The 26,502-nt window shown below is 40.6% G+C and overlaps 1 protein-coding gene and 1 non-coding gene across 2 annotated transcripts; one reads left to right on the top strand and one right to left on the bottom strand.

The window, feature by feature from the left end:
* Nucleotides 1–222: 222 nt before the first annotated feature.
* LOC117025118 (ankyrin repeat and death domain-containing protein 1B-like) lies at nucleotides 223–22,758 on the top strand. The gene is made up of 6 exons (XM_033110894.1): nucleotides 223–536; nucleotides 6,448–6,551; nucleotides 9,470–9,568; nucleotides 16,951–17,049; nucleotides 17,155–17,259; nucleotides 22,547–22,758. Exons 1-6 carry the CDS (start codon nucleotides 347–349, stop codon nucleotides 22,577–22,579), a joined length of 630 nt encoding a protein of 209 aa, XP_032966785.1. The 5' UTR covers nucleotides 223–346; the 3' UTR covers nucleotides 22,580–22,758.
* A 2,971-nt stretch (nucleotides 22,759–25,729) lies between these two features.
* LOC117025376 (small nucleolar RNA U13) lies at nucleotides 25,730–25,833 on the bottom strand. Its single transcript, XR_004423589.1, has one exon. It is a non-coding gene; the product is annotated as a small nucleolar RNA U13 (small nucleolar RNA).
* Between the last annotated feature and the right edge of the window lie 669 nt (nucleotides 25,834–26,502).

The following is a 26,502-nucleotide window of genomic DNA, read 5'->3' on the forward strand; positions in this document are numbered from 1 at the left end:
AAGAAACTGAGAGTCTTGATTCAAAAGAAAATTCTGGAAGCCCGTTTAGAAATGATTTAATATTGAAGTTCCAATAGTGTTGGTTACAAATCCAACCTCGACAGTTCTCAAAATTGTACGAAGAATTGCTGAAGTACGAGCTGGGAGTTTCCTCAGGTTTTACTTGAGGTAAACCCAAACGACATCGCCGCGCCCGCCACACCTGAAGGCGGGCCTCCCAGGCCGGCCGAGCCGGGGCAAGCTGCCCGGACAATCGCCGGGACACGGAGCGGGCTCGACCTGTTCCCGACGGGCGCACCTGCCCGCCTCCACCGCGCATCCCAAGTCTGAGCCCGCGGGCGCGGACATGGACCGGGCTGGGCGCACTCCGGGCCTCAGGGCGGCGGGGAGAGGGCGGCTGCTCCGGGCGGCCGCGGCCGCCGAGGGGCTTCGGGAAGATGTGAGGGCCGCGGCGGGCAGGCCCTGCAAGGGCCTGTCAGGGATCCCGAGGCGGGAGGGGCCAAGGGAGGAGGAGGCGGCGGCCGGACACGAGCTCCGTGAGTACCGGGGACGAGGTGGAAAAATCAGGCGGGGGTGGTGCGGGGTGGGCGGCGGGGCGGACTAGGCCGAGGGGATTCGTTCCGGAAGCGCCGGTGCAGCGCCTTCTGAGGGAACGTGGAGGGACGGACGCTGTCGCGAGGACCCGGCTCCGCGGCCCCCGAGGCCACCGTCACCACTGCACCCCCTGTGGGCTGCTGCTCAGCTTGGGGATCCACCCAAGTGTTGGTTCACATTTCTCAGGTTGTTTTATTTGAGGTTAAACCTTTACTGTGGGTGGAAGGAAAGTGTTACTCTTCCAATTTAAGGAGGAGGATTATATTAGTAGAAATGATTAAGCCCTTTTGCAAACAAGGAAAGAGTTTTATATGTTATCTCCTACGTCCTGACTCATGCAGGGATGTATTGTGTGACTATGAAACAGTCACTTAATCTTTCTGTAGTTAAGTTTTTTAAAGCGTGGAACGGATTATCTATGCCTGGGGAATAATTTATAGCATAAACTGAGGCACGCTGTTGAAGAGTCTTCAGAGTCGAGAATGTCCCTCTTTGGTCCTTTGAAGGCTTTTATGTGATTTGCAAATGTCTTCCTCCAGTCTGTAACTTGTATTTTTATTCTCTTAATAGTGCTTTTCACAGAGCAAAGTTTTAACTTTTGATGAAGTCCAGTTTATCGTTGTTTTCTTTTACCATCAGTCATGCTGTTGGTGTCATGGGTAAGAACTCTTTGCCTGGCCCCAGATGATGAAATTTTTCGCCTGTGTTTTCTTCCAAAAGTCTTATAGTTTTGTCCATTTTGAGTTAATTTTTGCATGACACATGAAGTTTACCTCAAGCTTCATGATTTTTTAATTTGGATATCCAATTGTTCAGATACCATTTATTGAAATGTTATCCTTTCTCCATTGTTAAGTCCTTCAAAACTTTGTCAAAAATCAATAGGCCATATTTGTGAGGGTTTATTTCTACACTATATACTTTATTCCATTAATCTATGTATCTCTTTGTCAACACCATGTTGTATTGATAATTCTAGATTTATAATAAAATTAAGCAGTGTGATGACTCCAACTTTATTCTTCATTTTCATATTTGTTTTGGTTATTCTAGTTCCTTTGCCTCTCCAAATATATTTTAGAATTAACTTGTCTATAGCTACAAAATATCCATGTGGCATTTGATTGAATTGCCTTAAATCTGTAGATCAATGTGGGGAGAACTGACATTTTTACTTTGTTAAGTCTTCCAATCCATGGACATAATATATTTTTCATTTAGATATTCTTTGATTTCTTTCATCAGCATTTAGTATCTTTTTGGTATAAAGAAACTGTACATGTTTTGTTGGGCTTATACTTAAAATTTTTTTTAAACATCTATTGTAAATTGTTGTTTTCACATTTTGGCTTCCATTTATTGATCGACAATTTATAGAAATTGTGATTGATTTTTATGTGTTGACTTTGCTAAATTCAACCTTGCTAAATTCACTTATTCATTCTAGAATTATTTTGTACATTCCCTTGCATTTTTTATGGAGACAATCAAGTTGTCTACAACGAGACTGGAGACAATTTGATATCTTGCCAATCTACATGCCTTCTTATTTACTTTTACTGCTTTATTGCACTGGCTAGGACTTTCAGCACAATGTTTAAAAAGAGGAGTAAGAGTAGACATCTCTTAGGAGCAAAGAAAGTGTTCAGACTTTAATGCATAAGTATAATGTTAGCTGCTCAGTTTTTTGTAGATGCCCTTTATCAGGTTGAGGAAGTTCCCTTCTATGCCCAGAAAGGTCTTGATTTGTCCTGGGATGTACCAAAGAGAGACAAGGATCTGGAACTAGAACTTCTTCCCATTGGATTAATACATAGGGGCAAGAAGCTGGGGTCAGGAAAGGGACTGAGACAAGTCTAGCTTAACTGACAGAATGCATTAGCTAGAGCATATGACAGTGTGGCAGTTTGGGCCACCACTTCAGCAGTCCACTCTGCTGCTGACTCCCTGGACATCTGCAGTGATTGAAAGCTTGGGGTTTGGATTCTGGCCATCTGGGACAATTCTATCATTTATTATCTTTAAGACATGAGTAAGTGGTTTGACTTTTTTAAGTCTCAGTTTTCTTATCTGTAAAATGGGGGTGATAATACCTACTCCGTCAGGTTATTGATTTTATAAAAATCCTGAGGTACTTAAACATTTGGAGATCAAGCAGAGGAGAGGAGCCAGTAAAAGAGACTGGGAAGCAACAGGTGGTCTAACAGAAACCTGGGGAAGAACACATTACATGGAGAGTGTGGTCCTCTGTGTCACATCTGCACGTGACAGAGAAGTGATGACTGGATTTTGGCAAATCTTGATCATGACCTTGAAAAGAGCAATTTTCAGTGGAGTGATGGGAACAAGGTCTGATTAGTATAGATTGGGATGAGACTGTGAGATGAAGAAGTGGGGACAGCAATTATAGAACATATAAATTTGGGGATAACAGGAGGTTGAGAAATGGAATTGCAGTGGGAAAGGAATGTGAAGTTAAGGGAGAATTTTTTTTTTTTTAAACTGGAGGTATAGCACCTCTGTATATTTTAGAATGAATAATTTAATGATGCAAAGGAGAAAAGGAGATAATTTCTAGGAAACTGATATATGAAATAATTGAAAAGATGAGAAGGGATGGGATCCAGACCTCGAGTGCAGGGGATGGCCTTGGGTAGGCAGAGGGATGGATGGATGCTTCATTGATTATAGCAGTAATAAAAGCAGAGTGTGTAGGTATAAATGTAGATAAGTGGTGGGAAGATGTGGGAATTCCTATCTGATTGCCTGTACTTTCTCTGTGCAGTGTTATAAAATGAGAATTAGATGATGGTAACGGTGGACACAGAGGTAAATTAGTAGATTAGGATATTTGAAGAGAAAGACAGTCATGAAGTTTTAGAGAATGGAAGACTAGGGAAATGTAGTAGGATTTATTTGCTGAGATCCTACTTGTGATTAGTGGGTAAGAATTTAGGAGTATGTTATTTATGTGTAGCATGTTAGTATGTGTATCAGTCAGGATAGACTAGCTTTTCCTGCAGCAACAAATAACCCCTAAATCTGAGTGACTGAATATAGTAAAGACCTACTTTTTGATCATATCTGACATGTATAGGTGAGGGTCTCTGCTCTACCTAGTCTCTCAGGAACCTACATGTCAAGAACTATAAAGGGGCTGAGATTTTACTCTACTTGCAATCTAACAAGTTAGTCTCCTGTGGTATCATAGATGCTGGCAGAAGACACCTCAGGATGAGATACAAAGGATTTTATTACTCACAACAGTAACAATAGCCAGAGGGTCAGTGTTCTCCAAGCCCCAGTTCCCGTAGAGAGATGCAAAAAGCACCGAGTGTTACAGAAGTGATACCTGCACATGCAGTGGGTTGTGTTGCAGAAGAATCTTGACTTAGGAAACCCAAATATTTTGTAATGGACAGTAAGCATGCCTTACTCTCCTGTGTTTCAGTTTGTAAGCAAAGCTACCCCTTGCTCTAGAGGAAGATATTATCTCTCTCTTCCAACACAGTTCATTATACAGACATCCTTGGAAAGACAGTCCAGGACAAAGGTAGTCAGTGCTTCTGCTTGTAAGGTGTGAGAAATGCAGCAACCCCTGGAGAATTGTCTCCCAATACCATGCTGATGGAGGCACCGCCATCTCGTGACTTGTATAGTCTGCTAGCGCCGCCCTGACAAACTAACACAGACTGGGTGGCTTAAACAACAAAAAGTTATCTCACAGTTCTTGAAGCTAGAAGTCCAAGATTAAGGTGTCAGCAGGATTAGTGTCTTCTGAGGCCTCTCTCCTTGGTTTGTAGATGGCCCTCTTCTCCCTGTGTCTTCACATAGTCTTCTCCTTGTCGTGTCTATATCCAAATTTCCTCCCTTATAAGGATACCAGTCATATTGGATTAGGGCTCATCCTAATGACCCCATTTTAATTTAATTACCTCTTTGAAGAACCTATCTCCAAACACAATCACATTTTGAGGTACCAGTAGTTAGGACTTACTTTAAAATATGGATTTTGAGGGGACACAATTCAGTCGTAACACCCCTACATTTAAACACATGGCTTCCAGGATTGAGAAGATGGGGAGAGAGACCTGGCAGGTGACACAGGGACTTTTCACTGACTCAGCCCCATGGTGATACACCATCACTTCTGCTCTCCGTCCATTGGACATACCTCACCTACCTGCATCTAGGCTGGCACGTATACTTACCCACGCGTTCAGATAGGAGAGGAGAACCAGATCTGATAAACACTAGTGGTGTCTACCACAGCATGGTTGTGTGTTTTTCTCCAGTACCATTTAGCTGTTCAGGTGCAAAAATAGAGGAGATAGCAGTTGGGCTTAACTTCAGAATTAGTATTCTGACCACCTAGTCTGATGAGGAAAGAGAGTGGTGAGGGAGGTAAAGGTGTTTGCATGAAGTGATTTCAAAGATGGACTACGGGATCTAAACTGGCTAAGGTGGGAAATAAGGACATAAGGGATGAATAATGTGAAACGATGGTGAGAACAATAGATTGGAGGACTTGATAAGGTTGCAGAATTTCTGGACTAGGAGAACTCGAGTAGGTGAGCTGATTGGATGAGAAGTGGTATTCAGAGAATAGGATTCTTGAAGATGTCAAAGGTAGTGTCATTTTTGAAGATGACCCTGAAATTGGGTGGCTAAGGTCAGGTGGAGGAAAAGATTGTTAGAGGCCAGAGAGTCGGAGCTGAGAGAACACGGTGTTGGATTAATTATCTCCATGGATGTTGAAGTCACATAGTGGTAACAAGAGTAGGGGTAGAAAGGAAGAGAGGGATCCAGGTGATAGAAATAATGAATGTGTATATCACCCATGAAGATACTTCTTGGTCTTTGATTGGACTTGATGGCGTTCTAAAGAGTCTGGCGGATATACAAGGGAAACTATTATACGTGGCAACACATCTCAACGCCTCTCTGAGGGTCCTTTCTTTTTGGAGATGGTCTGTTGCTGATTTCACATCACTCCAATTCTGACTTTATCCCCCAATGTTGAGGTTGTCCCTGTGAGCCCTCCAGCTCCCCTACATGACAAAACTAAAATAAAATAAAGTAACAAACAGGAGAACTGACTCTGGGTGGTGAACACAATGCAATATATAGATGATGTATTATAGAAATGCAAACTTGAAACCTACATAATTTTACTAACCAATGTCACCCAATAAATTTAATAAAGATACAATAACAACCAAATAAAACCCTTAATAAATCCTGGAATTTTCTCTATAATACCTGTCATCCGAATATGTATATGTGTATGATATGTAATGTTTATAGTAGGTATGAGTCTACTTTTATCTCCTTTCATATAAGTGAAAATAAAACACGTTTATCCCTTTTAGTCTTTGTGTACGTTTATATGATGTGCTGCATTTTATGGTTTTGTTTGCAGGTCTGGAATCTGCACAGGGTTCTGTAGGCAACAATTTTATCTCTGTATAGAGCATTTGGGCTCCTCTCTGTCTAATCTTGTACAAGCATTTTACAAACAAGGTCCCCTGGGAAGGCCCTGGCCACCCTCCGACCTCCTAGAGCCAGACACTACATTGCTGACTTCAGGGTGGTCCTCCGGAATAATGCTTTGTTTGGGACTAGGAATATTTTGGAGGGTGTGAAAACACTTGTAGAGCGAGGAGAAAGTGGACTCTTAACACTAAGCTTTAGAAAATATTGAAGCAAAATTCCCATATCCAGAATGGCAGAATGAGAAAGGCTCAAGGCTGTTGTTTCAAGTGTTTAGATTTCAAAGGTTTATCCAATGAGGTTTGCTTTCTCTTCATCCCCCTTACATTCCCTCAGTCATGCTTGCTTGCTTTCTTTCAGTACTGCCAAGTGAGAGAAACTTCCAGAATGCTGCTAAAAGCAATAATTTGGACGTTATGGAGAAACTGTTTGAGAAGAAGGTGAACATTAATGCTGTGAACAATGTGAGTAGAAGTCGCAAATGTGACAGTCATGACCGCTGTTAGGGTATCTTGGGTTTACACAGGGCAACTAAAATAAAAATAAAAAATGATTGTGCTGAATGAGATGTGGGAGATCTCCTTGGTTGGTATTCCCGAGTGTTTACACTAACGGTGAAAATGAAGCACTGGAATGGGTTCTGGGGGTCTTAATTCATCTTATGAGAAGGGAAGTGCACGCTCTGTGCAAGGTCTGTGGGTGTGCAGTAAAGACAGCTGTCACGGTGAAGGGCATGGACTTGGTCCTGAATTTTAGCCTGTGGATCACTTTGGCCTCATACATACTAAGAAGGCAGAACATCTTTTGCTACACAATCTGGGTGGTTTTCTCAGCAGTGTTGTCCTTTGTGGTTCGTTCTTCCAAATCTAAAATCTAGAGGAGAGTATGGGTTTTCATTTTTCTTCTTTTGCATTATAGTGCATCTGCATTTTCAGCAGTGGTGTCCTTTCTGAAACCTGGCTCTTACTTGTTCTTCAAGTGCTTGGGGCTTGGGGGAGGAGTCCACTGCCGGAATAGGAATTCCTTATTTGGTTTTGTGTGGATTTCCTGACAGCCCCTCAAAGCAGGGTTATTAAAGTGAACAGGTTGGGGTCTGTGTCAGTTGCTTAGGATGAATTGTGGAGTGGTTCAAGATGAGGAGGGCAGAAGTAGATTTAACACTAAATGAAACAGAAGCGTTAGGGGTATGTACAGGCCCCTTCTAGGGCACTTGCAGGGTTCTAGCAATGTGTTCCCATGGTAATATGATTTTGTAAAACCTGAAAAAGTGAGAAATTTTAACTATAATCAGTTACGCTCTCTGACTTTGGCTTTAAAGAGGGTTCCCTACGGAGTATAAATCTCAGGTTCCATAAAACCTGGATCTGTCCCAGTCAGTGAGGTCAGAAACTGAAGTCATGCATCATATGCCATGGAAGGGTGTTCAACAGTTGTGCATGTGTGTATGTGAGGGGGTATGTGTTTATGTGTATGCGGGAATTTATATGTCTGTGTATGTGATGTGTGTGTGATGTGTTATGGATGTATATAATATTCATTGTCTATAGATGTCCTAGGAAGAGTGGAAAAATAGCAAAATTTTGCAGCATAACAATTTTAGGAACAAAAACAGTACAAAGTAAAAAGAAAAAGAATCAAGGAAGGAAGGGACAGAAAAGAAAAAAAATAAGCAAGGATCTTTGAAGGTAATGTCTAGATTAATTGTTGAATAAGTAAAGAATAATCATTTTTCCAAGTAGCAGGAAATAGCTTCTTCATTATATTTTTATAACCACTTAAAAATTTTTCACATATAACTTTCTGATATTTTAAACCATATTTTTATATTAAAGTACTTGGAGAGATAGTACAACCTAAACCACTTTAACTTACAGTCTGTGGCAAGTTATTGCAAGCTCCTGATGACCTGTATCATTCTTTCTAATGACATCTCTTTTAGGCCTGTTTACAGCAAATTGTTGAGATGGTTACTTGTAGAGTTTGTCTAAACCTGTAGAGAATTTTTGTAAGTTTATTTGAGCCAAACTGATGACATACGCTGAGGGGCAAGATGTCAAATGCTCCCATGAATAACAGTTTTGCAGTTTCTTTTGTGTATTTGAAATTAAGGAGGGAACATAAGGAAGATTACATGAAGTTGGGAGAAAGCAATATGGGGATGGGATTACTGGATAGTTAAGGTTATGTGCCCTCTTGAGGGTTAATACCCCCTCAAGGGGTATTCTGGTATTTCAAAGGTGTGTTAACCTAGATGCACAAGAACAATGGACAGGGCTGGCTTAAAACTTTTCACCAGGGAAGTTATAGACCTGGGGAATGATGACCCACTGTGACCTGCCCATTTAGGAATTTATGATCAGATCACCCTGTGAAGTTACTTTCCACAGAACCCCTTTTTTTCATCCACGAGTTCCTTAAAATCTGTGATGATAGAGATGAAAAAGTGGTTTTATTGAATTACCTTGGATGTTGTTTTGGCTTGCATTTTTACTTACAAATAAAGTTAGTAGGGGGTTGTATAAGCCCAAATTTGACATACTAGAACATAACTCTGGGTTGCAGACAATGTCAAGATAACTAATGTTTTGTCAAACTTGGTTTATCACCAGTTTAGCTACCAAGGAAATCAGATATTTAATTTAAACAGTTCTCATATTTTTGTAATATATTATTTATGTGAAATAAAGGATAGTAAATCCATGCCCAGGCACCATCTTTGGAAGCAAAAACATTGTCTAGAAAATGGGAAATATAGCATGTGTTTTACTTACAAACAAAACGTCTACTGTTTGAAACACATTAGACCGTCTCTGAACATCTCAGAAGCACCATGGTGGCTTTCCTTTGAGGCAAAAGATATTCATAGCCTTCTTTCTCTGTGTCTGTTTCTTTCTACTTCTTCCCTCCCTCCCTTCCTTCTTTTCAGAAACATTTTGTTTGTTTCAGTAGAGTTTATGTCCAAAAAATTACAGAAGAAAGACCGTATATATTGAATATCTGGGAAAATTTTTCTTCTGCATTATCAATATATTCTAACCAGAAAACACTTACCGTGATTAATGATTGCATATGGGGGAAAACACAGCTTTCACTCTGTAATTGAAATCCGTTAAATTGTTACAAGCAATGATAGGTTATGCAATGGATATCAGCTTGAGGCATATCCTCCCAGTGGATTGCCAAATTCTCTGTTACTATGTGATAATAGATGAGGCAAGATTAAGCTGGACACAATTCTTACTACTTTCAAAGGCAAAAGCAAAGAGTAGATAAATAATAAAAATACAAACACCTGATAGAAAATTACGGTCATTCAAGAAAGGAATCTTTAAAAGGCTAAATAACAATCAGATGACTGAAAACACAAATTATGTTTCCTCAGATGAATCGCACAGCCCTGCATTTTGCAGTGGGGGCAAATCACTTATCTGCAGTGGATTTCTTGCTTAATCACAAGGCCAGGGTGGATGTTGCTGATAAGGTAAGCTCATCGTCCTTTGGAACAGAACCAATGTGTGGGGAAATCTGGTCATTTCGGTTATCTTTTCTTCATGTACACACAAAATATTTCCATTGGCATGGTTCATTTTGGAAAGGTCTCTTTAGGGAATATACATATCATGTGCTCTTTGTATTTGGTGACTAAATTGTTAACTCATTACCTATAGGACTTAGGCTTTTACTTATTTTCCCATATTGACCTTATGGCCAGTAGCATGCATTTGTAAGAATAAGATGGTTGCCCCGAGTATAATTTGGAACACAGAAGACAGAAGCTAACTGGCTTCACGGACATTAAATCTTGACTCTGCCCTGTGCATTCTGATAGATAAATAAGTCTTATTAAACACATAGTATGTACTAAGCACCAGTCTTAGGACTTGAATACTTAGACCCCTCAACTTTGTAAAAAACATAATACCCAATCTACAGATGAAGAACGTGAGACACAGAGAGGTTAAATACCTTGCCCAAAAAATTATGTCTAAGAAGGGACAGAGGCAGGATTTTTTTTTTTTAATTTTATTGGGGTGACAATTGTTCATAAAATTACATAGATTTCAGGTGTGTAATTCTGCATTACATCATCTATAAATCCCATTGTGTGTTCACCACCCAGAGTCAGTTCTCCTTCCATCACCATATATTTGATCCCCCTTACCTTCATCTCACACCCCCTATCCCCCCTTACCCTCTGGTAACCACTAAACTATTGTCTGTGTCTATGAGTTCTTGTTTCTCATTTGTTTGTCTCGTTCTTTTGTTGTTTTTGGTTTATATACCACATATCAGTGAAATCATATGGTTCTCTGCTTTTTCTGTCTGACTCATTTCGCTTAGCATTATACTCTCAAGATCCATCCATGTTGTCACAAATGTTCCTATATCATCTTTTCTTACTGCCGAATAATATTCCATTGTGTATATATACCACAATTTCTTTATCCATTCATCTATCGAAGGACATTTTGGTTGTTTCTATGTCTTGGCCACCGTAAACAAAGCTCAGAGGCAGGATTTGAACCTGGCTCAATTGATTCCAGAGACTAGAATATCAAGCCCCCTGCTTGATATTTGTCTGCCTAGATATCAAGCCCCCTGCTCCCTAAGGATTTTCCACCTACTTTTCCCAACTTTATTTAACACTTTACCAGGGCACAAGGAAACCACTTGGGCTGGAGAAAACATGTTTATTTTCTCCGTTGCAGAAAAAGACGATAGCCTTGGGTTTTAGTTAATCCAATGGACCATGGTTCTTAAAGTTAAATGGTTCAGAAGATTCCCACAGAGCTATTGTATTTTCTCTCTGAATTGACTCTTTGGAGGTTAAGGCTCAGTATTGCTTTACCATTATGTTTACCGGGCTTGGGTTTCGTACGTGCTTAGTTAAATGTTTGGAAGATGAATGAAGTCAGTTCAAACCAATTAATTGGTCATTTATCAGCAAGCATAGACCTGGCCTAGACTTGATAATGATGAGATAATGATTTCTCTTAATTTTACCAGGTGGGTACATCCTATTTTATTGCTCTGGTATTTTCTGTGAAATATTTTAGTGTCTATTTTATTGCTCTGGTCTTGGTGGGCAAGTAGATTGATCTGTAACAGAATCAGAATGAAGAAGTACCCCTTTTTAAAGATTGGCACCAAAAGCACTCCAACTTTGTGAGTGTTATAAGTTATATTATGGTAATGGTATTTAAGGGATCTTTTGTTTAGTCTAGAAATTGTTATTTGGTTATTTTGCAACATTAGTTACCTTGCAAAAGAAGCTTTGGTAATAGACCTGATTGCTAAGAATCTATTCTTATTTTGACATTGAAACCCTAATACAATAACCTTTTATTTTACTTTAATTTTTAAATTAACATACAGTACAATTACCTTTCTTTTGGCATACAGATCTATGAATTTTAACACATGTATAGATTCATATAACCATCACCACAATCAATATACTGAACAGTTGTATCACCCAGAAAATTTCCTCATGCTGCCTCTTTATAGTCAAACCTTCCCCAACCCTGGCAATCACTGATCTCTTTTCCATCTCTATAATTTTGCCTTTTTGAGAATGCCATACAAATGATATCACATAGTATATAACCTTTTGACACTGGCTTCTTTCACTCAGCAAAATGCCTCTGAGGTTCATCCATGTTTGTATCAGTAATTCCTCCCTTTTATTGCTGGATAGTATTCCAATGTATGGATACACTACAGTTTATTTATCCATTCACCAGTTCAAGGACATTAGAGTTTCCAGTTTTCGACTGTTATAAATAAAGCTTCTGTAAACATTCGTGCACAGGTATTTGTGTAAGCGTTAAGTTTTCATTTCTCTAGTGTGAATACCTAGGAGTGAGGTACTGGGTCATATCGTATGCTATATACAAGAAGCTGCAGATGATTTTTTAGAGTGGCTGAGCCATTTTCATTCCCACCGGCAATGTAGCAGAGTTCTATTTGTTCTGCATCCTCATCAGCAGTTGGTATTGTCATTTTCCCCTTAATTTTAGCCATCCTAATAGATTTGTATTGGTATCTTCTAGTGGTTTTAATTTGTATTTTTTAATGGATAATGATATTGAGCGTCTTTTTTTGTGTTATTTACTATTTGTATATCTGTTACCGGACTCAGGTCTGGTGCTGCTTGCTGCCTGGCGCCCAGAAACTTGAGTTACAAGGGTTGGTGAGGAGAAAAGAGAACTTTATTCTAGATACCGGCAGCTAGAGAAGATGGCAGACTGATGTCTAGGAAAAAAACCATCTTCCTTGAACTGAGGATAATCAAGAGGTTTTGTAGTCGGGCAGGTAGGTTGGGGGGAGAAAACAAAGAAAAGTGGGAGTTGGTCATGTAATTTTTCCGGCTGACAGTTGAGAAATTGCCTCCCAGGGCCTGGTGTGCTTCACATAATGTTATCTTGAACTCAGCAGCCATGGCTGAAATGTATCATGTGTCATCAGCAAAAGCTGCAAGGGAGTTGCAACCATGGATCCCAGTGTCTGGGCAAATTGTTCTTTCCAGGTTAGTGCTCTGCTGATTAATTAGATCAACAAGGTATGTGTAGTCTTAAGAAAGGTAACCAAGCAGAGTCATTGAATCAAGCCGTGAAAGGGAAAAACAAAGACAGATAAATAGCAAGCTGGGAAGTGACTGAACTAAGTGTAACTAAGTCATTAATTTCCTGAGTTTTACCCTTGCATATCTTTTTTGGTGATGTGTCTATTCAGATCTTTTGAACATTTTTTAAAAATTTGGGTTGTTTGTTTTCTTGTTGAGTTTGAGAGTCATTGATGCATTGTAGATACAAATCCTTTGTCAGATGTGATTTGCAAATATTTTCTCCTGTAGCTTTTTAGTATTTTTCACAGAGCAAAAGTTTTTAATTTTGATGAAGTACAGTTTACTTATATTTTAAAAATGAATCTAGATATTGGTGTTATATCTAAGAATGATTTGCATAACTTAGGATCATGAAGATTTTCTTATATTTTTCTTCAAAACTTTTATAGCCTTGTGTTTTACACTTAGATTTATTGTCCATTTAGAGTTAATTGAAGTATAAGGTGTAAGGAATAGTTCAAGGTTCTCTTTTGTTTTTCCCCTTGCATATGGATGACCAATTTCTTCAACACTGTTTGATACCAATGTCGTTACAGTTATGAAAACCTTTACAGTGCTGTTTGGACTTGTCCCATATGTGCACCATCCAGGGGCCAGTCTGAGACCTGGGCAATGGTCTACTCCCTGGTTCAGCCTCTCCAAGCCTTTGTCGTGCTATTTAGAGTCAGGTCAATGTACAGGTTAGGGGTGAGGCCAGGAGTACATGCACAACTTTAAAGGGTCACTTTCCTGACCTCCCACCTCTCTAAGATCATCTCCCCCACATTCTCCAGCTCCAGGGCCCCACTCCCACTTTTCCTGCTCCTCTGACTAGAGAGACAAGGGTGTCGTCTCCCAGCTCTGCTGTATGCTTCCCACAATTAGGTCTGTCTCCAGGGCTAAGAGAGGAGAAAAAACAACCCCACCTCAACCCCCACCCCCTCTTCTGACCACCGTTTTTCTGGTCAGAGAGAAGAATTCCCACTGTCAGAGTTTTACATGCTTGCTCAGTCACTGCTGCTACCCCTCCGGCCATGGGGTTGCAGCTTTGGGAGAGAGGCTTGCCTGTGGCAGGGCCAGGAGTGAAAAAAGAAGCCGATTTCCCCTACCTTTCCTGTCCCCCTTCCACTGCTGAGACCAGAAAGAGAAGGTTTCTCTTGGAGCTCTTTCTGTCTGTGTCCAGAGTGCAGTTCTGTGGTTTGCACTGCCATGGGTCCAAGTGAGAAGGTATGGAAGGAAAAACAAAAAACAGAAAAATCAGGAAACCCTGATTGTTTATATTTTGAGTTTTGGTTTTCTTCCCCAGTCTACTTGCTCCCATTTATTTTTCAGAGTTCTCAAATAGCTGTTCCATGCATTCTGTCCAGAGATTTTAGTCTCATTTGAGAAAGAGAGTAGGGTGGAAGTTACTTAATCTATCTTAACCAGGACTGAAATCCCAAATCTTTAACATACTATAAAGTGGAAAGAATTGTACAATGAATAATTATTATCTAGCGCCCAGTTCATAGCATCTTTTAAATAGCATGTGTGAGGATTGCCATTGCTAATATATTGGCATTGCTAATATATTGCTAATATATTTTTTGGCTAATATTGCTAATATATTAAATATATTAAATATACTACTGGTTTATGTCACCGTACAAGTCAGTTATTCCCAAAATGTTTTACCAATTTGTTTTCTTTGAATCTTTTCCCATTTGGAAGCTTCCTGTAACTCACCTTGTGAGACTGAAATGCTGTCAGGTGAAAAATATAGTAATTTCTGGTGTATCTCTGTACTCTGCCTTGAAAGGTTCACTAAGTTAAATATTTCTATAACTAATTTAATTATTCAGAGTGGCATTAATGTATAACTAATAAAATGATTTTTTAATTCAAGCAATGCCACATTTGATCTCACCTGGCAGCTTCTTTATCTGTGTGATGAGCCCTGAATTTGACTTGGCAGATCTGTCTTATAAATTCTAACACCTATTTGCAAAAAGCCAACAACTGCACTTCTTCACCAGCAGTATTTATTCAGTGCCTGTTGTGGGTAAGTTTCAATGCCAACTACTAGGGATTCAACTACATATAAGTTCTTGCTACTCAAAGTGTGGTCCCAGGACCAGAAGCACTGGCATTTTTTGGGACCTTGTTAGAAATGCAGAATCTTGGGCCCACCCCTGACCTCTTGAGTCAGAATCTGCGATTTAACAAGATCTCCAGGTGTTTGTGTTGAGAAGCACTGGCATGAGATACAGTTCCCGCTTTCGGGAACCTTCAGTCTATTGGGAGAGCAAGGACTGGGATGGGAACAGATGGTTGCCATCGAGCGCTGCATGCTAAGCACCACATGCATGGCCCAGACACTGAGGACTCCAGGTCCCCCGTGGGTGGCATCCCCAAGTCTTGGGAAGAGGCCGACTAGGTACTCGTAAATGGAGGCTCTTCCTCCAGATGTGAACAAAGGATCCCAGGTGCAGTGCAGCCGACGCTCAGAGGATAATGACAGGTGTCTGCTCTCAGAGCTTCTGATTGCTGGGAAACTCCAGTGCAAGTGTTCCCCAGGGGAAGTTATTGACCTTCTCACCTGCGACCAGACTGGATATGAGGACAGGTTGTCAGTGGCAGTGGCCATTTTACACTTTACAGAGCATCGTGTACCAACCATGAGTGTAATCGTGTAATCCATGGCACATGCTCATATGTGTAAACTCTCAGACATGTCAGTGTGAGATCAGAAGACTTAGTTTTATGACGGTTCTTGTGGGGGAATTGACATCTGTGAGCAGTGATTCTTTGCTTCTGAGGAATGATGACTCCACTCAGAATTTATGATTTCAGAGACTCAAATTGTGTGCAGCTGAATTCATGATGTTTGGATTTTATGATTAGTATTGAAATCTTTAATTGTTGGCGGATTTGAAATTAGGAATAACCTCTTAGGGAAAATTTGAGCTCTTATCAAAACGTGGTGTATCCTCTATCCCGAATATTTCTGGCCTCTTTTTTGACCATATGTGAAACTGGATTTTGTATTACTAGAGAAGGCTAAATTAAGGGGTAGAACTGTGTTTAAGGTACATTTCTTGAAGAACCTCACCTAGTTGTTAAATTAACATCATTGTTTCTTGGGAAAAAGTGCAGATATTGGTAAACATTTTCTTTATATTGGAAGTGTAAATATATAAATAGACTTAAACAGACTATGTAGGCCTAACTATGTATATAATACACATCAGCATCTCTGTAACTTTTTTTCTGAATATTTTCAATTTATGGTTGGTTGAATCCATGGATGTGGAACCTGCAGATATGGAGGTCTGACTGTGTGTGTGTGTGTGTGTGTGTGTGTGTGTGTGTGTGTACAAGTATATAAATACGTATATATAGTTTTATATATATGAGTTTTTAGTCACTGCTTATTTTATTAAAAATGGGATTATATTATATTTTATCTGCATCTTATTTTCTACATTTAACAGCTACCTCATGGAAATCTTTCCAAGTCAATTTTATAACTCTAATTCATGATTTTTAATTGCTGCATGATGTGGTATGACTGTTCTCTGATTTGTTCTGCATTCCTGTATCGATGGACATTTACCTTGCTCCCAGTTTTAAGGGTTACAATTAATATCCTTATTTATATAACATTAGTTCCTAAAACTTACTTTTGTGGGATCGATTCCTTGGAGTAGGATTGCTGGTTGTATTTAAATTTAATCGATATTGATAGATTGCTTCAAATCTAGTGGTTTCATTTTCACTAATACCTTAAGAGAGCACTTTTTTTGGTCCATTTTTCATTTGGTTTAATTGCCTTTTTCTTGTTGATTTGTAAGAGTGCTTCATATAGTATTAGAGAAAGTAACCTTTTAATCTTTATTAAGAAACATTTAAAGAACATATTGTTTGTTCACTTGGTTTACCATCAGTCTTTCCTTTTATAACTTCTAGATTAAGACACTGTACATTACAGTCTAGAATTTCTTCTAATGTATTTATTGTTTATGTGTTTTTCTGTGTGTGTGTGATATGATCTAGGATTTAATTTTATTTTCTTCCAGGTAGAGTTACTTGTGCCTATACCATTTATTAAATATATTTATTTTCCCCATGGAATTGAAATATCATCTTTGCTGTATATCACATTCTCTCCCTATTCCCTGATTTTCAACAGTTGAGTATTAACTTGGCTTTAGTGACTTGAGATCATGTGTGTGGCTCATCCAAGTGATGGATTCTTTTCTTCTCTCTTGGGGAAGCATGGCTTGACAGTAATTCACCTCGCAGCCTGGTCTGGAAGCCTCGAGATCATGCTCATGCTGGTTAGAGCTGGAGCAGACCAAAGAGCCAAGAATCAGGTAGGAATGTGGGTCACACCTGGGCATAAGCCCTCACCTCACAGTGCAGGCGGGGGAGGTCCTGAGATCACTGTATAATTATCTCCTCTGCCCTGCTCTCTTCAGGATGGAATGAATGCCCTCCATTTTGCAGCTCAGAGCAATAATGTGTGCATCGTGGAGTACCTCATTCAAGATCTGCACCTGCGGGACCTGGACCAGCCTGATGAGGTGTGTGTGCTGTGGTAGGACAGGTCTCACATACACCCCACCAAATTCCTCTTTCTTCCTGCTTCTACTGGAATTCCCAAAGCAGCCCGCGCAGACAAACCTGGCAGACAAACCTAGCCCTGTAGCCAGCTCCTCCATCGCCCTGGCAGAGATCATAGAGCAGACGGGAAGTGCGGGTGTGGGGGCTGGTCCTGGAACCTGCATGTGGGGGGGCAGGAAGTAGTAAGGAAGCCACCAGGTTCCTTCTTCCCTCTCTACTGCCTCATCCTGGCTGGGGCGTGGACAGTATCTGCCCTGTTTGGTATTCAGAATAGGTGACTGCGTTTTACTCTATGATGCCTGGCCTTTTTGGAATATATTTGACTCAAGGCTGTGCAGTAAAGAGCCATAGAATATAATGCAATTTTACCATATTTGTCTATACTTTTATTTTCATAAGGAGATTTATAATGACAGCTACCACTTACTGAGTATCCATTAATGTGCTAGGTACTCAGGAAAGCTACTTTATACATTACTTCAGTGAGAGGCTAGGACCTGGCACATATGGGGGCTTAATAAATCATTGCTGAATGGATGAATTATCCTGTTAATCCTCATAGTAATCTTACAAAGAAGGAAATGTTTTGCTCATTTTTAAAGCTCAGAAAGGCTAAGTATCTGATGCAAAGTCCCAAAACTAGCAAGTGACAGAGCCAGGATTTGAGTTCTGATCTGGCTGACTCCAGTCACTGCGGTGTATTATCTCCCTTCTCAGATGACAGTGGGCATCGCCCATGTGTGAGGACTATCTTTTCTCTGCACTGTCTCCTTCCAGGCTGGCTGGCTTTCTTTCTTTCTTTCTTTCTTTCTTTCTTTCTTTCTTTCTTTCTTTCTTTCTTTCTTTCTTTCTTTCTTTCTTTCATTTATTGGGGTGCGAATTGTTAGTAAAATTACATAGATTTCAGGTGTACAGTTCTGTACGAGGCTTTTTAAAAAATAGGGTGGCATTTTATTTGAATGGGACCACCTTTTCACTGTGCTTCTAGAACATTATTTTCCATAAAAGTCTCTCTAGAAGTTCATTTTACCTCTTTTAAAAAAAACTTTCATATTTTTTCCTTGCCTCAATCTTAAAAACAACAATAACAAAAAAATATGTCTTCAAATAAAGTCTATCAATTTCTATTACTTCCTCTGAGTGTGCCTAAGCAACTATATACATACGCATTTACAACTTGGAGGCAGAGAGACTTGGGCTGTGGTTTGGGCATATATTTCCTATGTGGCTTTAAGTAAGTTCTCCAACTGCTGAAAGCCTCAGTATCTCCATCTGTACAATGGGAATAATAAAACATATGTCATGGTAGCACCAAGGGACGATTGGGGGGTGGGTCTTGACCTCCATATAATTTTTTATCAGTAACACTTCCATTCTTTGATATAGACAGTTGATATTACATCAATTTTATATTAAAATGACTATGCAAATGAGCTTCATGGTAAGCCATTCCATCACCCCTTTCCAATCAGACACCACCCCTAAGCCATTCTTATGTAGCAGTATTGGAGCTGCTACTCTTGGGATACTTAAATGAGTTAATGATTATAAAGTAAAGAGCCTGGCACATGGGAAGTGCTTACTAAGTGGTAGTTATTATAACAGTTGTTATAGGATAAAATGTACTATCTGATTTCCTCAAAGTGATAATCATAGTCAAATAGCATCTTGTGTCAGGGTAAGGAAGTTGAGTCATTCCAGTTTGATTGATGCTAAGTAGGGATGCGGCCTCTGAATGAATTCCATTCAGTTCAACTCAGCACATATTTGTTGAGGGCCTGTTATACACAAGACACATGACTGTCTTCCCTTTCAGCGGGTTCTGGCTGCTTTCAGGGGAGACCGCAGTGTATGGGAAGATCGGGCAGGCTGAAGGGGCTGAAAAACCAAAGCAGGTTTTTGGGGACCCTTCCCCATTTCTGGAGCTTCTGCTGGCTAGCAGCCTTCTTGTCCGTCATCTCTTCAGCTGCTCTATGTTTGTCAGGTCCCCGCCTCTTCCTCCTCCTCTCACTTTCTGTTGAGGGAATAGGCTGAGAAGCCCTGGCAGCAGAGTGTGCAAAGCCACATGTCCCGCTGAAAGACCTTGAAATTAGGATGGGTTCAGAGACCTATGAGGAATGAGCAAATAATGAGTCTACAGGGTCGTCTAGGGAGAGAAGGATATCTGAGTACATTTCAGTCCTGTAAGAAAACCCTGATTGATCAATTCAAAAGATAAAGAGTCTCCTCTTTTCTCCCCCCCCCCTTTTTTATTCTTTTTTTTTTTTCCCCTCTTTTTCTGAGATCTGTGAGTGGGTTCAAGGATGCTGGTCAAAGCCAGCAGTACCTGGGATCAGGAGCTCAGGGGCTATTAATTCATCACCGGGTCTATTAATTCCCATTACAGTGTAAGGGGAAACTGTGCGGTGAAGACGTTTTCTGTTACTATTTGCTTAAGAGTATTGTGGAGCTCATGAAATACATTTGATAGAAAAGACCTTCACAACTGGCCTTCTTGCCTAATTTCTTATCAACAGAAAGTGATTGAGAGTCTGTTTACCTGCCCAGAGTTAGTAAAATCTTCACTTTAGCCAGGAGGGAATTCCAAAAGCTAACAAGGAAAGCCTTACTGGGAGGAGGTCTTTATTTATAAAATGGATTTAACGAGGCCCCGGAGAGCTTGGGTGGGGATGGGAGAGATGGAGGACACTGGAAAATATTTGAGGTTTCTCGCAACCCCATAGTTCTAGAAATCATGGGGCCTCTCCAGGGGAGAGAGATTAGAGCAGCCAGGTGAAGTTACACGTAAAGTCCTCTAGAGATTTTGAATCTACATATAAACTCCCACCTAGTAATCAAAAATAAATACTCAGACTAATGGGGAGGTGGGGGGGAACACAGAAATCAATGGCCTCAGAGGCCATCCACATATTTGTTGAATATTTACAAGAGTTTGGTGATTCAGTGTCAGGTTGGTTTCAGCTGCAGATGTATGAGAACTTTTGTAGTGTAAAGGAATCTATACAGGAAGTCTCTAGAGATAAAAATGCACAGCTTTTTTTGGAGGGTTGGGAATAATAAGCACAAGTGGTTTGAGAGGACATGTTTTCTTATATGGACCTGAGGCATTATGTAAACAGCCTTGGATTTAATCAATCCCATTGGCTCCAGTGGGAAGAAACTTACCCCACCCATACCAGTTCCATGCCTTCATATTTTAATGCATGGCTCTTTCAGCACTGTTTACCTCATGGCAATGTTCTTTTTCCTCTCAAAATCTCTAGTGATTCAGGGACCTGCCAGTTTCCCCCTTTTGTTGGGGATCTGCTGTGAGTTCCTGATCCCAGGGTAAGGGGAAATGTCGTGCAGTGTAGACACCCACCCGAAGCACTGGGGGCCTTGTGCTGGGTTCCACCCTCATCCCCTCAGAGGCTCTCCAGGGCCATCTATGGGCTCCCTGTGGGAAAGGATGGTCAGGTTGGACTTGGGTGCCCATTTAATGGCTATGAAATTTTTGCTGAATTTCGTTACTTGTCAAATTGAAAGATCTGGCAGTAACTAAAATGAGAATTTCTAATGCCACCATTGTAATCCCTCAGAATATTCACATGCACACTAATTTAAATGCACTGAGTTAGAAGATACTAGGTTAAATACACTACATTGATAAAGGAAAGAAGGAAACAGGAATGCTGGCCCTCCTTACCTTTTAATCATTAGGAAAGGGAATCAGGATCCTGAGCTTGGAAGGCCTGTGATTTGTCTGGGGCCGAAGTATGGGGGACTCCTATGACGCCAGGCAGCACCCTGCTGGCTGGAAAATCTCCCCTGTCTCCTTGCCTTCCAAGTGAGTGGCAGTCCATAAGACTGCACTAGATAGAGGCCATGGTAGGACACTATATTTAAAGCAAACATATTTTTTGAAATCCTGTTGTTATTTTGCCTAATAACATGTACTAGAGACTGGGGGAAAAGATTTATATCTCATTTTATTGTCATTCATCTTTCTTTATGCTACCTTTTGATATGTTTATAAGATATAGATTACTTTAAAGTCCCTATTTTGTGTAATTTGGCTTTCACTTTTTGTTGTTGTTGCGATGATAAGATTTTTAAAGGGCATCGAAAGTTTGAAAGTAACAACTGTTTTCTTGGAGACTGAAAGATGTTTCATTTGTGACAACCTCCATTTCTTATCAGACTAAGCTTCTTTGTGGGTGGATCCTCTGTCACTTTGTTCGATGTCTCCAGAAACCCAAGGCTTTGTAGCAGGGTAAAAGAAAAAGAATAAGGCAATTTTTAAAGTTGAACAGACCTCTGGCACTTCTAATAGTGTTGTCTCCAAATGCTAAATATGTATTCGTTAGAATTCTTCTGTTATGATTGTGAAAAATATCAGCTTAATCTAGATAAGCAGTAAAGGTAATTTATTAACTCCTAAATTAATAATTTAATTTGAGGGTTTGAGGGTGTTTTGAGGTGTCTTGCAAACTTAGTCATGTTTGAGGGTGTCTTGCAACTTTAGTATGGTTAACTTTCTGGCTCTGTGTCCCTGCAAACAAGAGGAAAGAAGATACAACATTAACTGTCACTAAGCAGCATTGCTTATGATAAAAAGACCCCTAATTGGCAAATTGCATCTAGACTCATAGGAACTACACAAAAACTACAAGTAGCAAGGAAAGGCATACTTTGGGCTTCTCTAAGTGCAGTGTGACTCTTGTAAACTAACTATGTCCCTTGTAGGGACCTGGAAGCAGTGCCCAAGACGTTGTTACAAGAGATATTGTTCTTGTGGAATACCAGCCTTCTAAGCCAGGGTGGCTCCCACACCTGCCCAAGTGGATCTTGTCACCTTGCAAATAGCTGTCACCTGGAGAGCCAAAGACAACAGTTTCTAAACAGCTGTGTGGACCATGGTAGGAAGAGAACAGCTGACACTGACAAGCGGTGGTTCATTCTGACATCGTTTGAGTAGATTGGTGCCAAGTGTGGCCTGTGATACTTTGTCAGTCTGAAATGAAATGTTGTTTGAACCTAAACATTGAAGTCATTCTCGTACTTCTGTGAGATCGGGCAGCTGCTTTAGTGAATCCCTGATAGTGAAAGGTGACAGAAACTCAAACTCAAACTACTTTAAGGGGAAAAAAAAAGAATGTATTGATTCACTCAATTAAGAGCTCTAGACATGAGTAATTTTAGGTATGTGTGAATTAAGGAGCTCAAAGGATGTCATCAGAGCTCTTTGTCTCTTTTTGTATTTTTCAGCTCTGCTTTCCACTGTGCTGGCTTCATTCTTAGGTGGATCTCCTTACCAGTGGCAAAGAGGGCTACTGACAGCTGAGCTGATAATTCTAGAGTAAAAATAGAATACACCAAAAAGATCTCGCAGGATTCTCCATCCCTGAACCAAACACTGTGACGAAGGGGCAGGTGGTGGAAGAGGCAGGAGCCTATAATTAACAGCTCCACAAAAATAGGGCACAGGGGCTATTCTCCAACGGAAAAGATGGTGGCCAGGACACAGGTCATCAGTGCTTTTTTTCTCCTGGTCCAGTGCGTTAGCAACTTTTAAGGGACTTCTTCCACCATTTATTGTCACCTGCCTTCCCAACCACAAACACGCTCATGCTGAATTATGTACCCCCACCAGCTCTCAGTCACTGCATTTCATTATAAGTACCTGCTTATATGTCCATCTTCCCTGTTGGACTCTGAGCTTCGTGAGCACAGGGCAGTATATTTTTCATCTTGGCCGTTCTGCTTAGCACAGTCTCTGGCCTATACATTGGTGCTTAATATTTGCTGAATAAATGAGTGAATGACTAATAAGGATATGTGACTAAATGTTTTCCCCCTTTTTGTGATTTGTTTACATAGACCTTTATCTGTTGTAATCATCTGCAGATATTGTATTCAGCCAGACACAATAATTTCTGGCTTGTCATTTCCAAAGAACTGTTCAAGGCTCAAGACAGATTTTGCTCTTCCATTAGGTGTCTAACTTGCAAGCAGCAGCCCCAAGCAATCTGTTTCTTCCCTTTGCCCTTCCTTAGTAATTTAAGGAGGATGATGACTAGTCAGGCCTTCACATGTTGAAGGGTAGGCCACGGGATGTAGGCTTCATCGGCAACATACCTGGCTCAAGAATGAAGAATTAGGTGAACTTTTTTGGTGCCACTTTGTTTCTCCAGCCTCTATGCGAGCATGAATACTGAGCCCTGTAGGGCTGATCCCTGTAGACACTTGGTTTGGTTTTGTTGCCGTTTATTATTTCAGCATTTTTCTTTCCCTTTTCTTCTAGTTATTGGGGAATCATGAGCTGTTATCTCAAGTTAACAGTGACCATGATCTTTTGATTACCCTGCCTTAGCAGGAAAGCAGATGACACATCTGACTCAGGAGCCTTTTTGTAAAGAGGCTTGTATTTTGTTCACATTTCAAACATCTTGTGAAGCTTTTAGTTAATAACATGCCCAAACAATTTGTGTTTTCTTGAGTTGAAGAAAATACTTCTGCCTTCATTTTGCCACCCCAGCTTCCTTTTCCTCCTTTCAAATATCTCGAGTTAAAAAATTTAAATTTCTATGAGTCTTTCACTTTTCTTGATGACATTTTGGCTATTGCAAATGCAATCTCCATTTGCAATGTGAAAAATGGGAGAAATTACCATAATTAGAAAATTCTACATTTGAACTTTTGTTCTCAACAGATCACGCTTACACATCCCTCGTAAGCTATGTTCTCTGGGTAATGCCTAATTTCTCCATTCCATTCCATATAGATCGTTCTTAAGAGTTTCCCTGTTGATTCTTATGAATATTGGAGATAAACCTATGAGCAAACAAGCAAGTCCTGAAAAGGAGCAGTGGATAAAACGTCATGCTTAAATGAGCCGCATAAATATTGAGCCCTGGAAAATTTCTGCTTCACACATTTTTATCAGTGTGGGGACAGAACCAGGAGTGCAGTTTCCAGGCTCTCGGCCTCACGTGGAAAGGTGCTGGCTCAGGTAGTAAATGGCCATCAACTGTGATTGGATGGCTATCAGCTGTGGCTAGTTGGCTGTCAGCTGTAACCAGTGAGCCATTGGCCACTAATATAACTGATGTGGCTATGCGAGCAGCAAATGGGGGCTAGTAAGTGTGGAGTGTGGCAGAGTGTGGATAGCAGATTCTGTGGCTCCTGCTCCCTGTGTCTCCAACCAAGCCGCCAGTGAGACTGTAGTGGTATGACTCCCCTATCTATGGCTCCATGGGTGTTCCCTTTTGGCCTCACCATGTCCTGTGTCCTGATGTGGGGAGCGGGAGCTGAGGCCCTGTGTGACACCCTGCATGACAATCAGTAAGGCAAGGCTTAGTGTGTGATGTGCAGATGCCTGACACAGGTCTGGAACATAATAACTTCCCAGGAAATACTTGAGTAAAAGAACTATTCAATAAACACAGAAAGTTGGTAAAATTGCTACATTTGAAAGGGAATCTGGTTGTCTGGCTGTGAGGTGGCATCTACCCAGGCACGGGGGAGGACCATTTCTGAACAGTGCTTCTCTGCCCCCATAAAAATGATTCTGTGCCGATATGGAGTTCTCACAGTTTGGGGCAACAACTCAGAACTGGATCTGGTTTGGAGTGAGATTGTTACCACCCTCCCCCAAGAAGGGCCCGGAATGCTATGACCAGAAGTACCGTCTGGGCTTCCTCGTCCACCTCAAAATGCTGCCTGCATTGTCAGCTGTCTTGCTTGTTCAGTAAGTATGTAATAAAAGCTGGCGGTTTATGATTGATTTTCAGAAAGGAAGAAAACCATTTCTTTTGGCAGCTGAGAGGGCCACGTTGAAATGATAGAAAGACTTATCTTCCTTAATCTGCATACTTCAGAAAAGGACAAGGTGAGTTGGACTTTTATTTCTTTGAAGAACAACAGAAAGGGAAGTGACAGTTGGTATTTTTGTGATGGCATTTTGGTCAGCAGTATAGTTGTTCAGTTGTTAGTACAGTCAGAGAGAATCATGGAATATCCACATAAATCCATTTTTGCAGTGGATCGTCCAGAATGCCAGTTTTTGCTCCATAAATAGTTGGAAGTCAATAGGACTACATGGATTTTCTCCCCACTGTCAACACCAGTCTTCTCGTTTCTTCTCCTGAGGTCTGTTGGAGACTCAGCCCCACCTTACTGGGGCAGGGAGACCCCGGGTGGACATCCATGTGTCTATACACCTCTTTGGTTATTTTCTTAGGAGAAAATCCTAGGTATAGAATTGTGAATCAGAGAGTTCTGCACATTTTTAAATCTTTTGGTACACATTGCTAAAAGTACCTCCCAGAAATCTTTCATCAGTTTACCTTCACAAAGGTTATATGGAATTACTTTCATTGTCCCACTTCTTTTTTTTTATTTTTTTTTATTATTGTTATTTATTTATTTATTTATTTATTTTTTTCTTCACGTCAGACGGGTAATGTGCCGTTGTCGTAACAAGGTTTGTGGGAGGCACATCTCACACAAAAGCGTGAACACCCAATCATCACACTTATGAACTACAAAAGGATCCACTTCTTTTTTTTTTAAACATTTATTTATTTGTAGTTTTCCAGGACCCATCAGCTTCAAGTTAAGTAGTTGTTTCAATCTAGTTGTGGAGGGCGCAGCTTACAGTGGTCCATGTGGGGATCGAACTGGCAACCTTGTTGTTAAGAGTACCGCGCTCTAACCAACTGAGCTAACTGGCTGCCCCGTCCCACTTTTTTTTAAATAATTTTTTTATTTTTCAATTTCAGTCGGTGTACAATAATATATTAGTTTCAGGTGTAATGTCCATTTTTTGCTAACAAATTAGCAGCAAAGGTTGAACAAAGAGTGTGGAGGGTTTTTCCTGCTGGTTCAAACAGCTATGTGATTTCATTTAAAACTTAAAAAAAGAACGATAAATTTCGGTTAAAACTGTGGATAATGTGGCTTCCACTTTGGACAGCAGCTTTAACCAAGTGAAACCTCCCAGAAACCCCATTGCAGCCTGACCAGTGGAGGGGCGTGTTCCTCAGTGCAGGGGACCTGCTGCAACTGTGTCTGTGTTACAGGAGGGGAACACTGCTTTGCACCTCGCAGCCCAACATGGTCACACCTCTGCGGTACGGGTGCTGCTAAGCCAGTGGCCAGAAATAAATGAGACAATGAGGTACGTGGAGGTGCTCATTACAGGTGGGCACGGTGGGAGGAAA

Source organism: Rhinolophus ferrumequinum, chromosome 7 (genome assembly GCF_004115265.2).
Source record: "Rhinolophus ferrumequinum isolate MPI-CBG mRhiFer1 chromosome 7, mRhiFer1_v1.p, whole genome shotgun sequence".
NCBI classification, from domain to species: Eukaryota; Metazoa; Chordata; class Mammalia; order Chiroptera; family Rhinolophidae; genus Rhinolophus; species Rhinolophus ferrumequinum.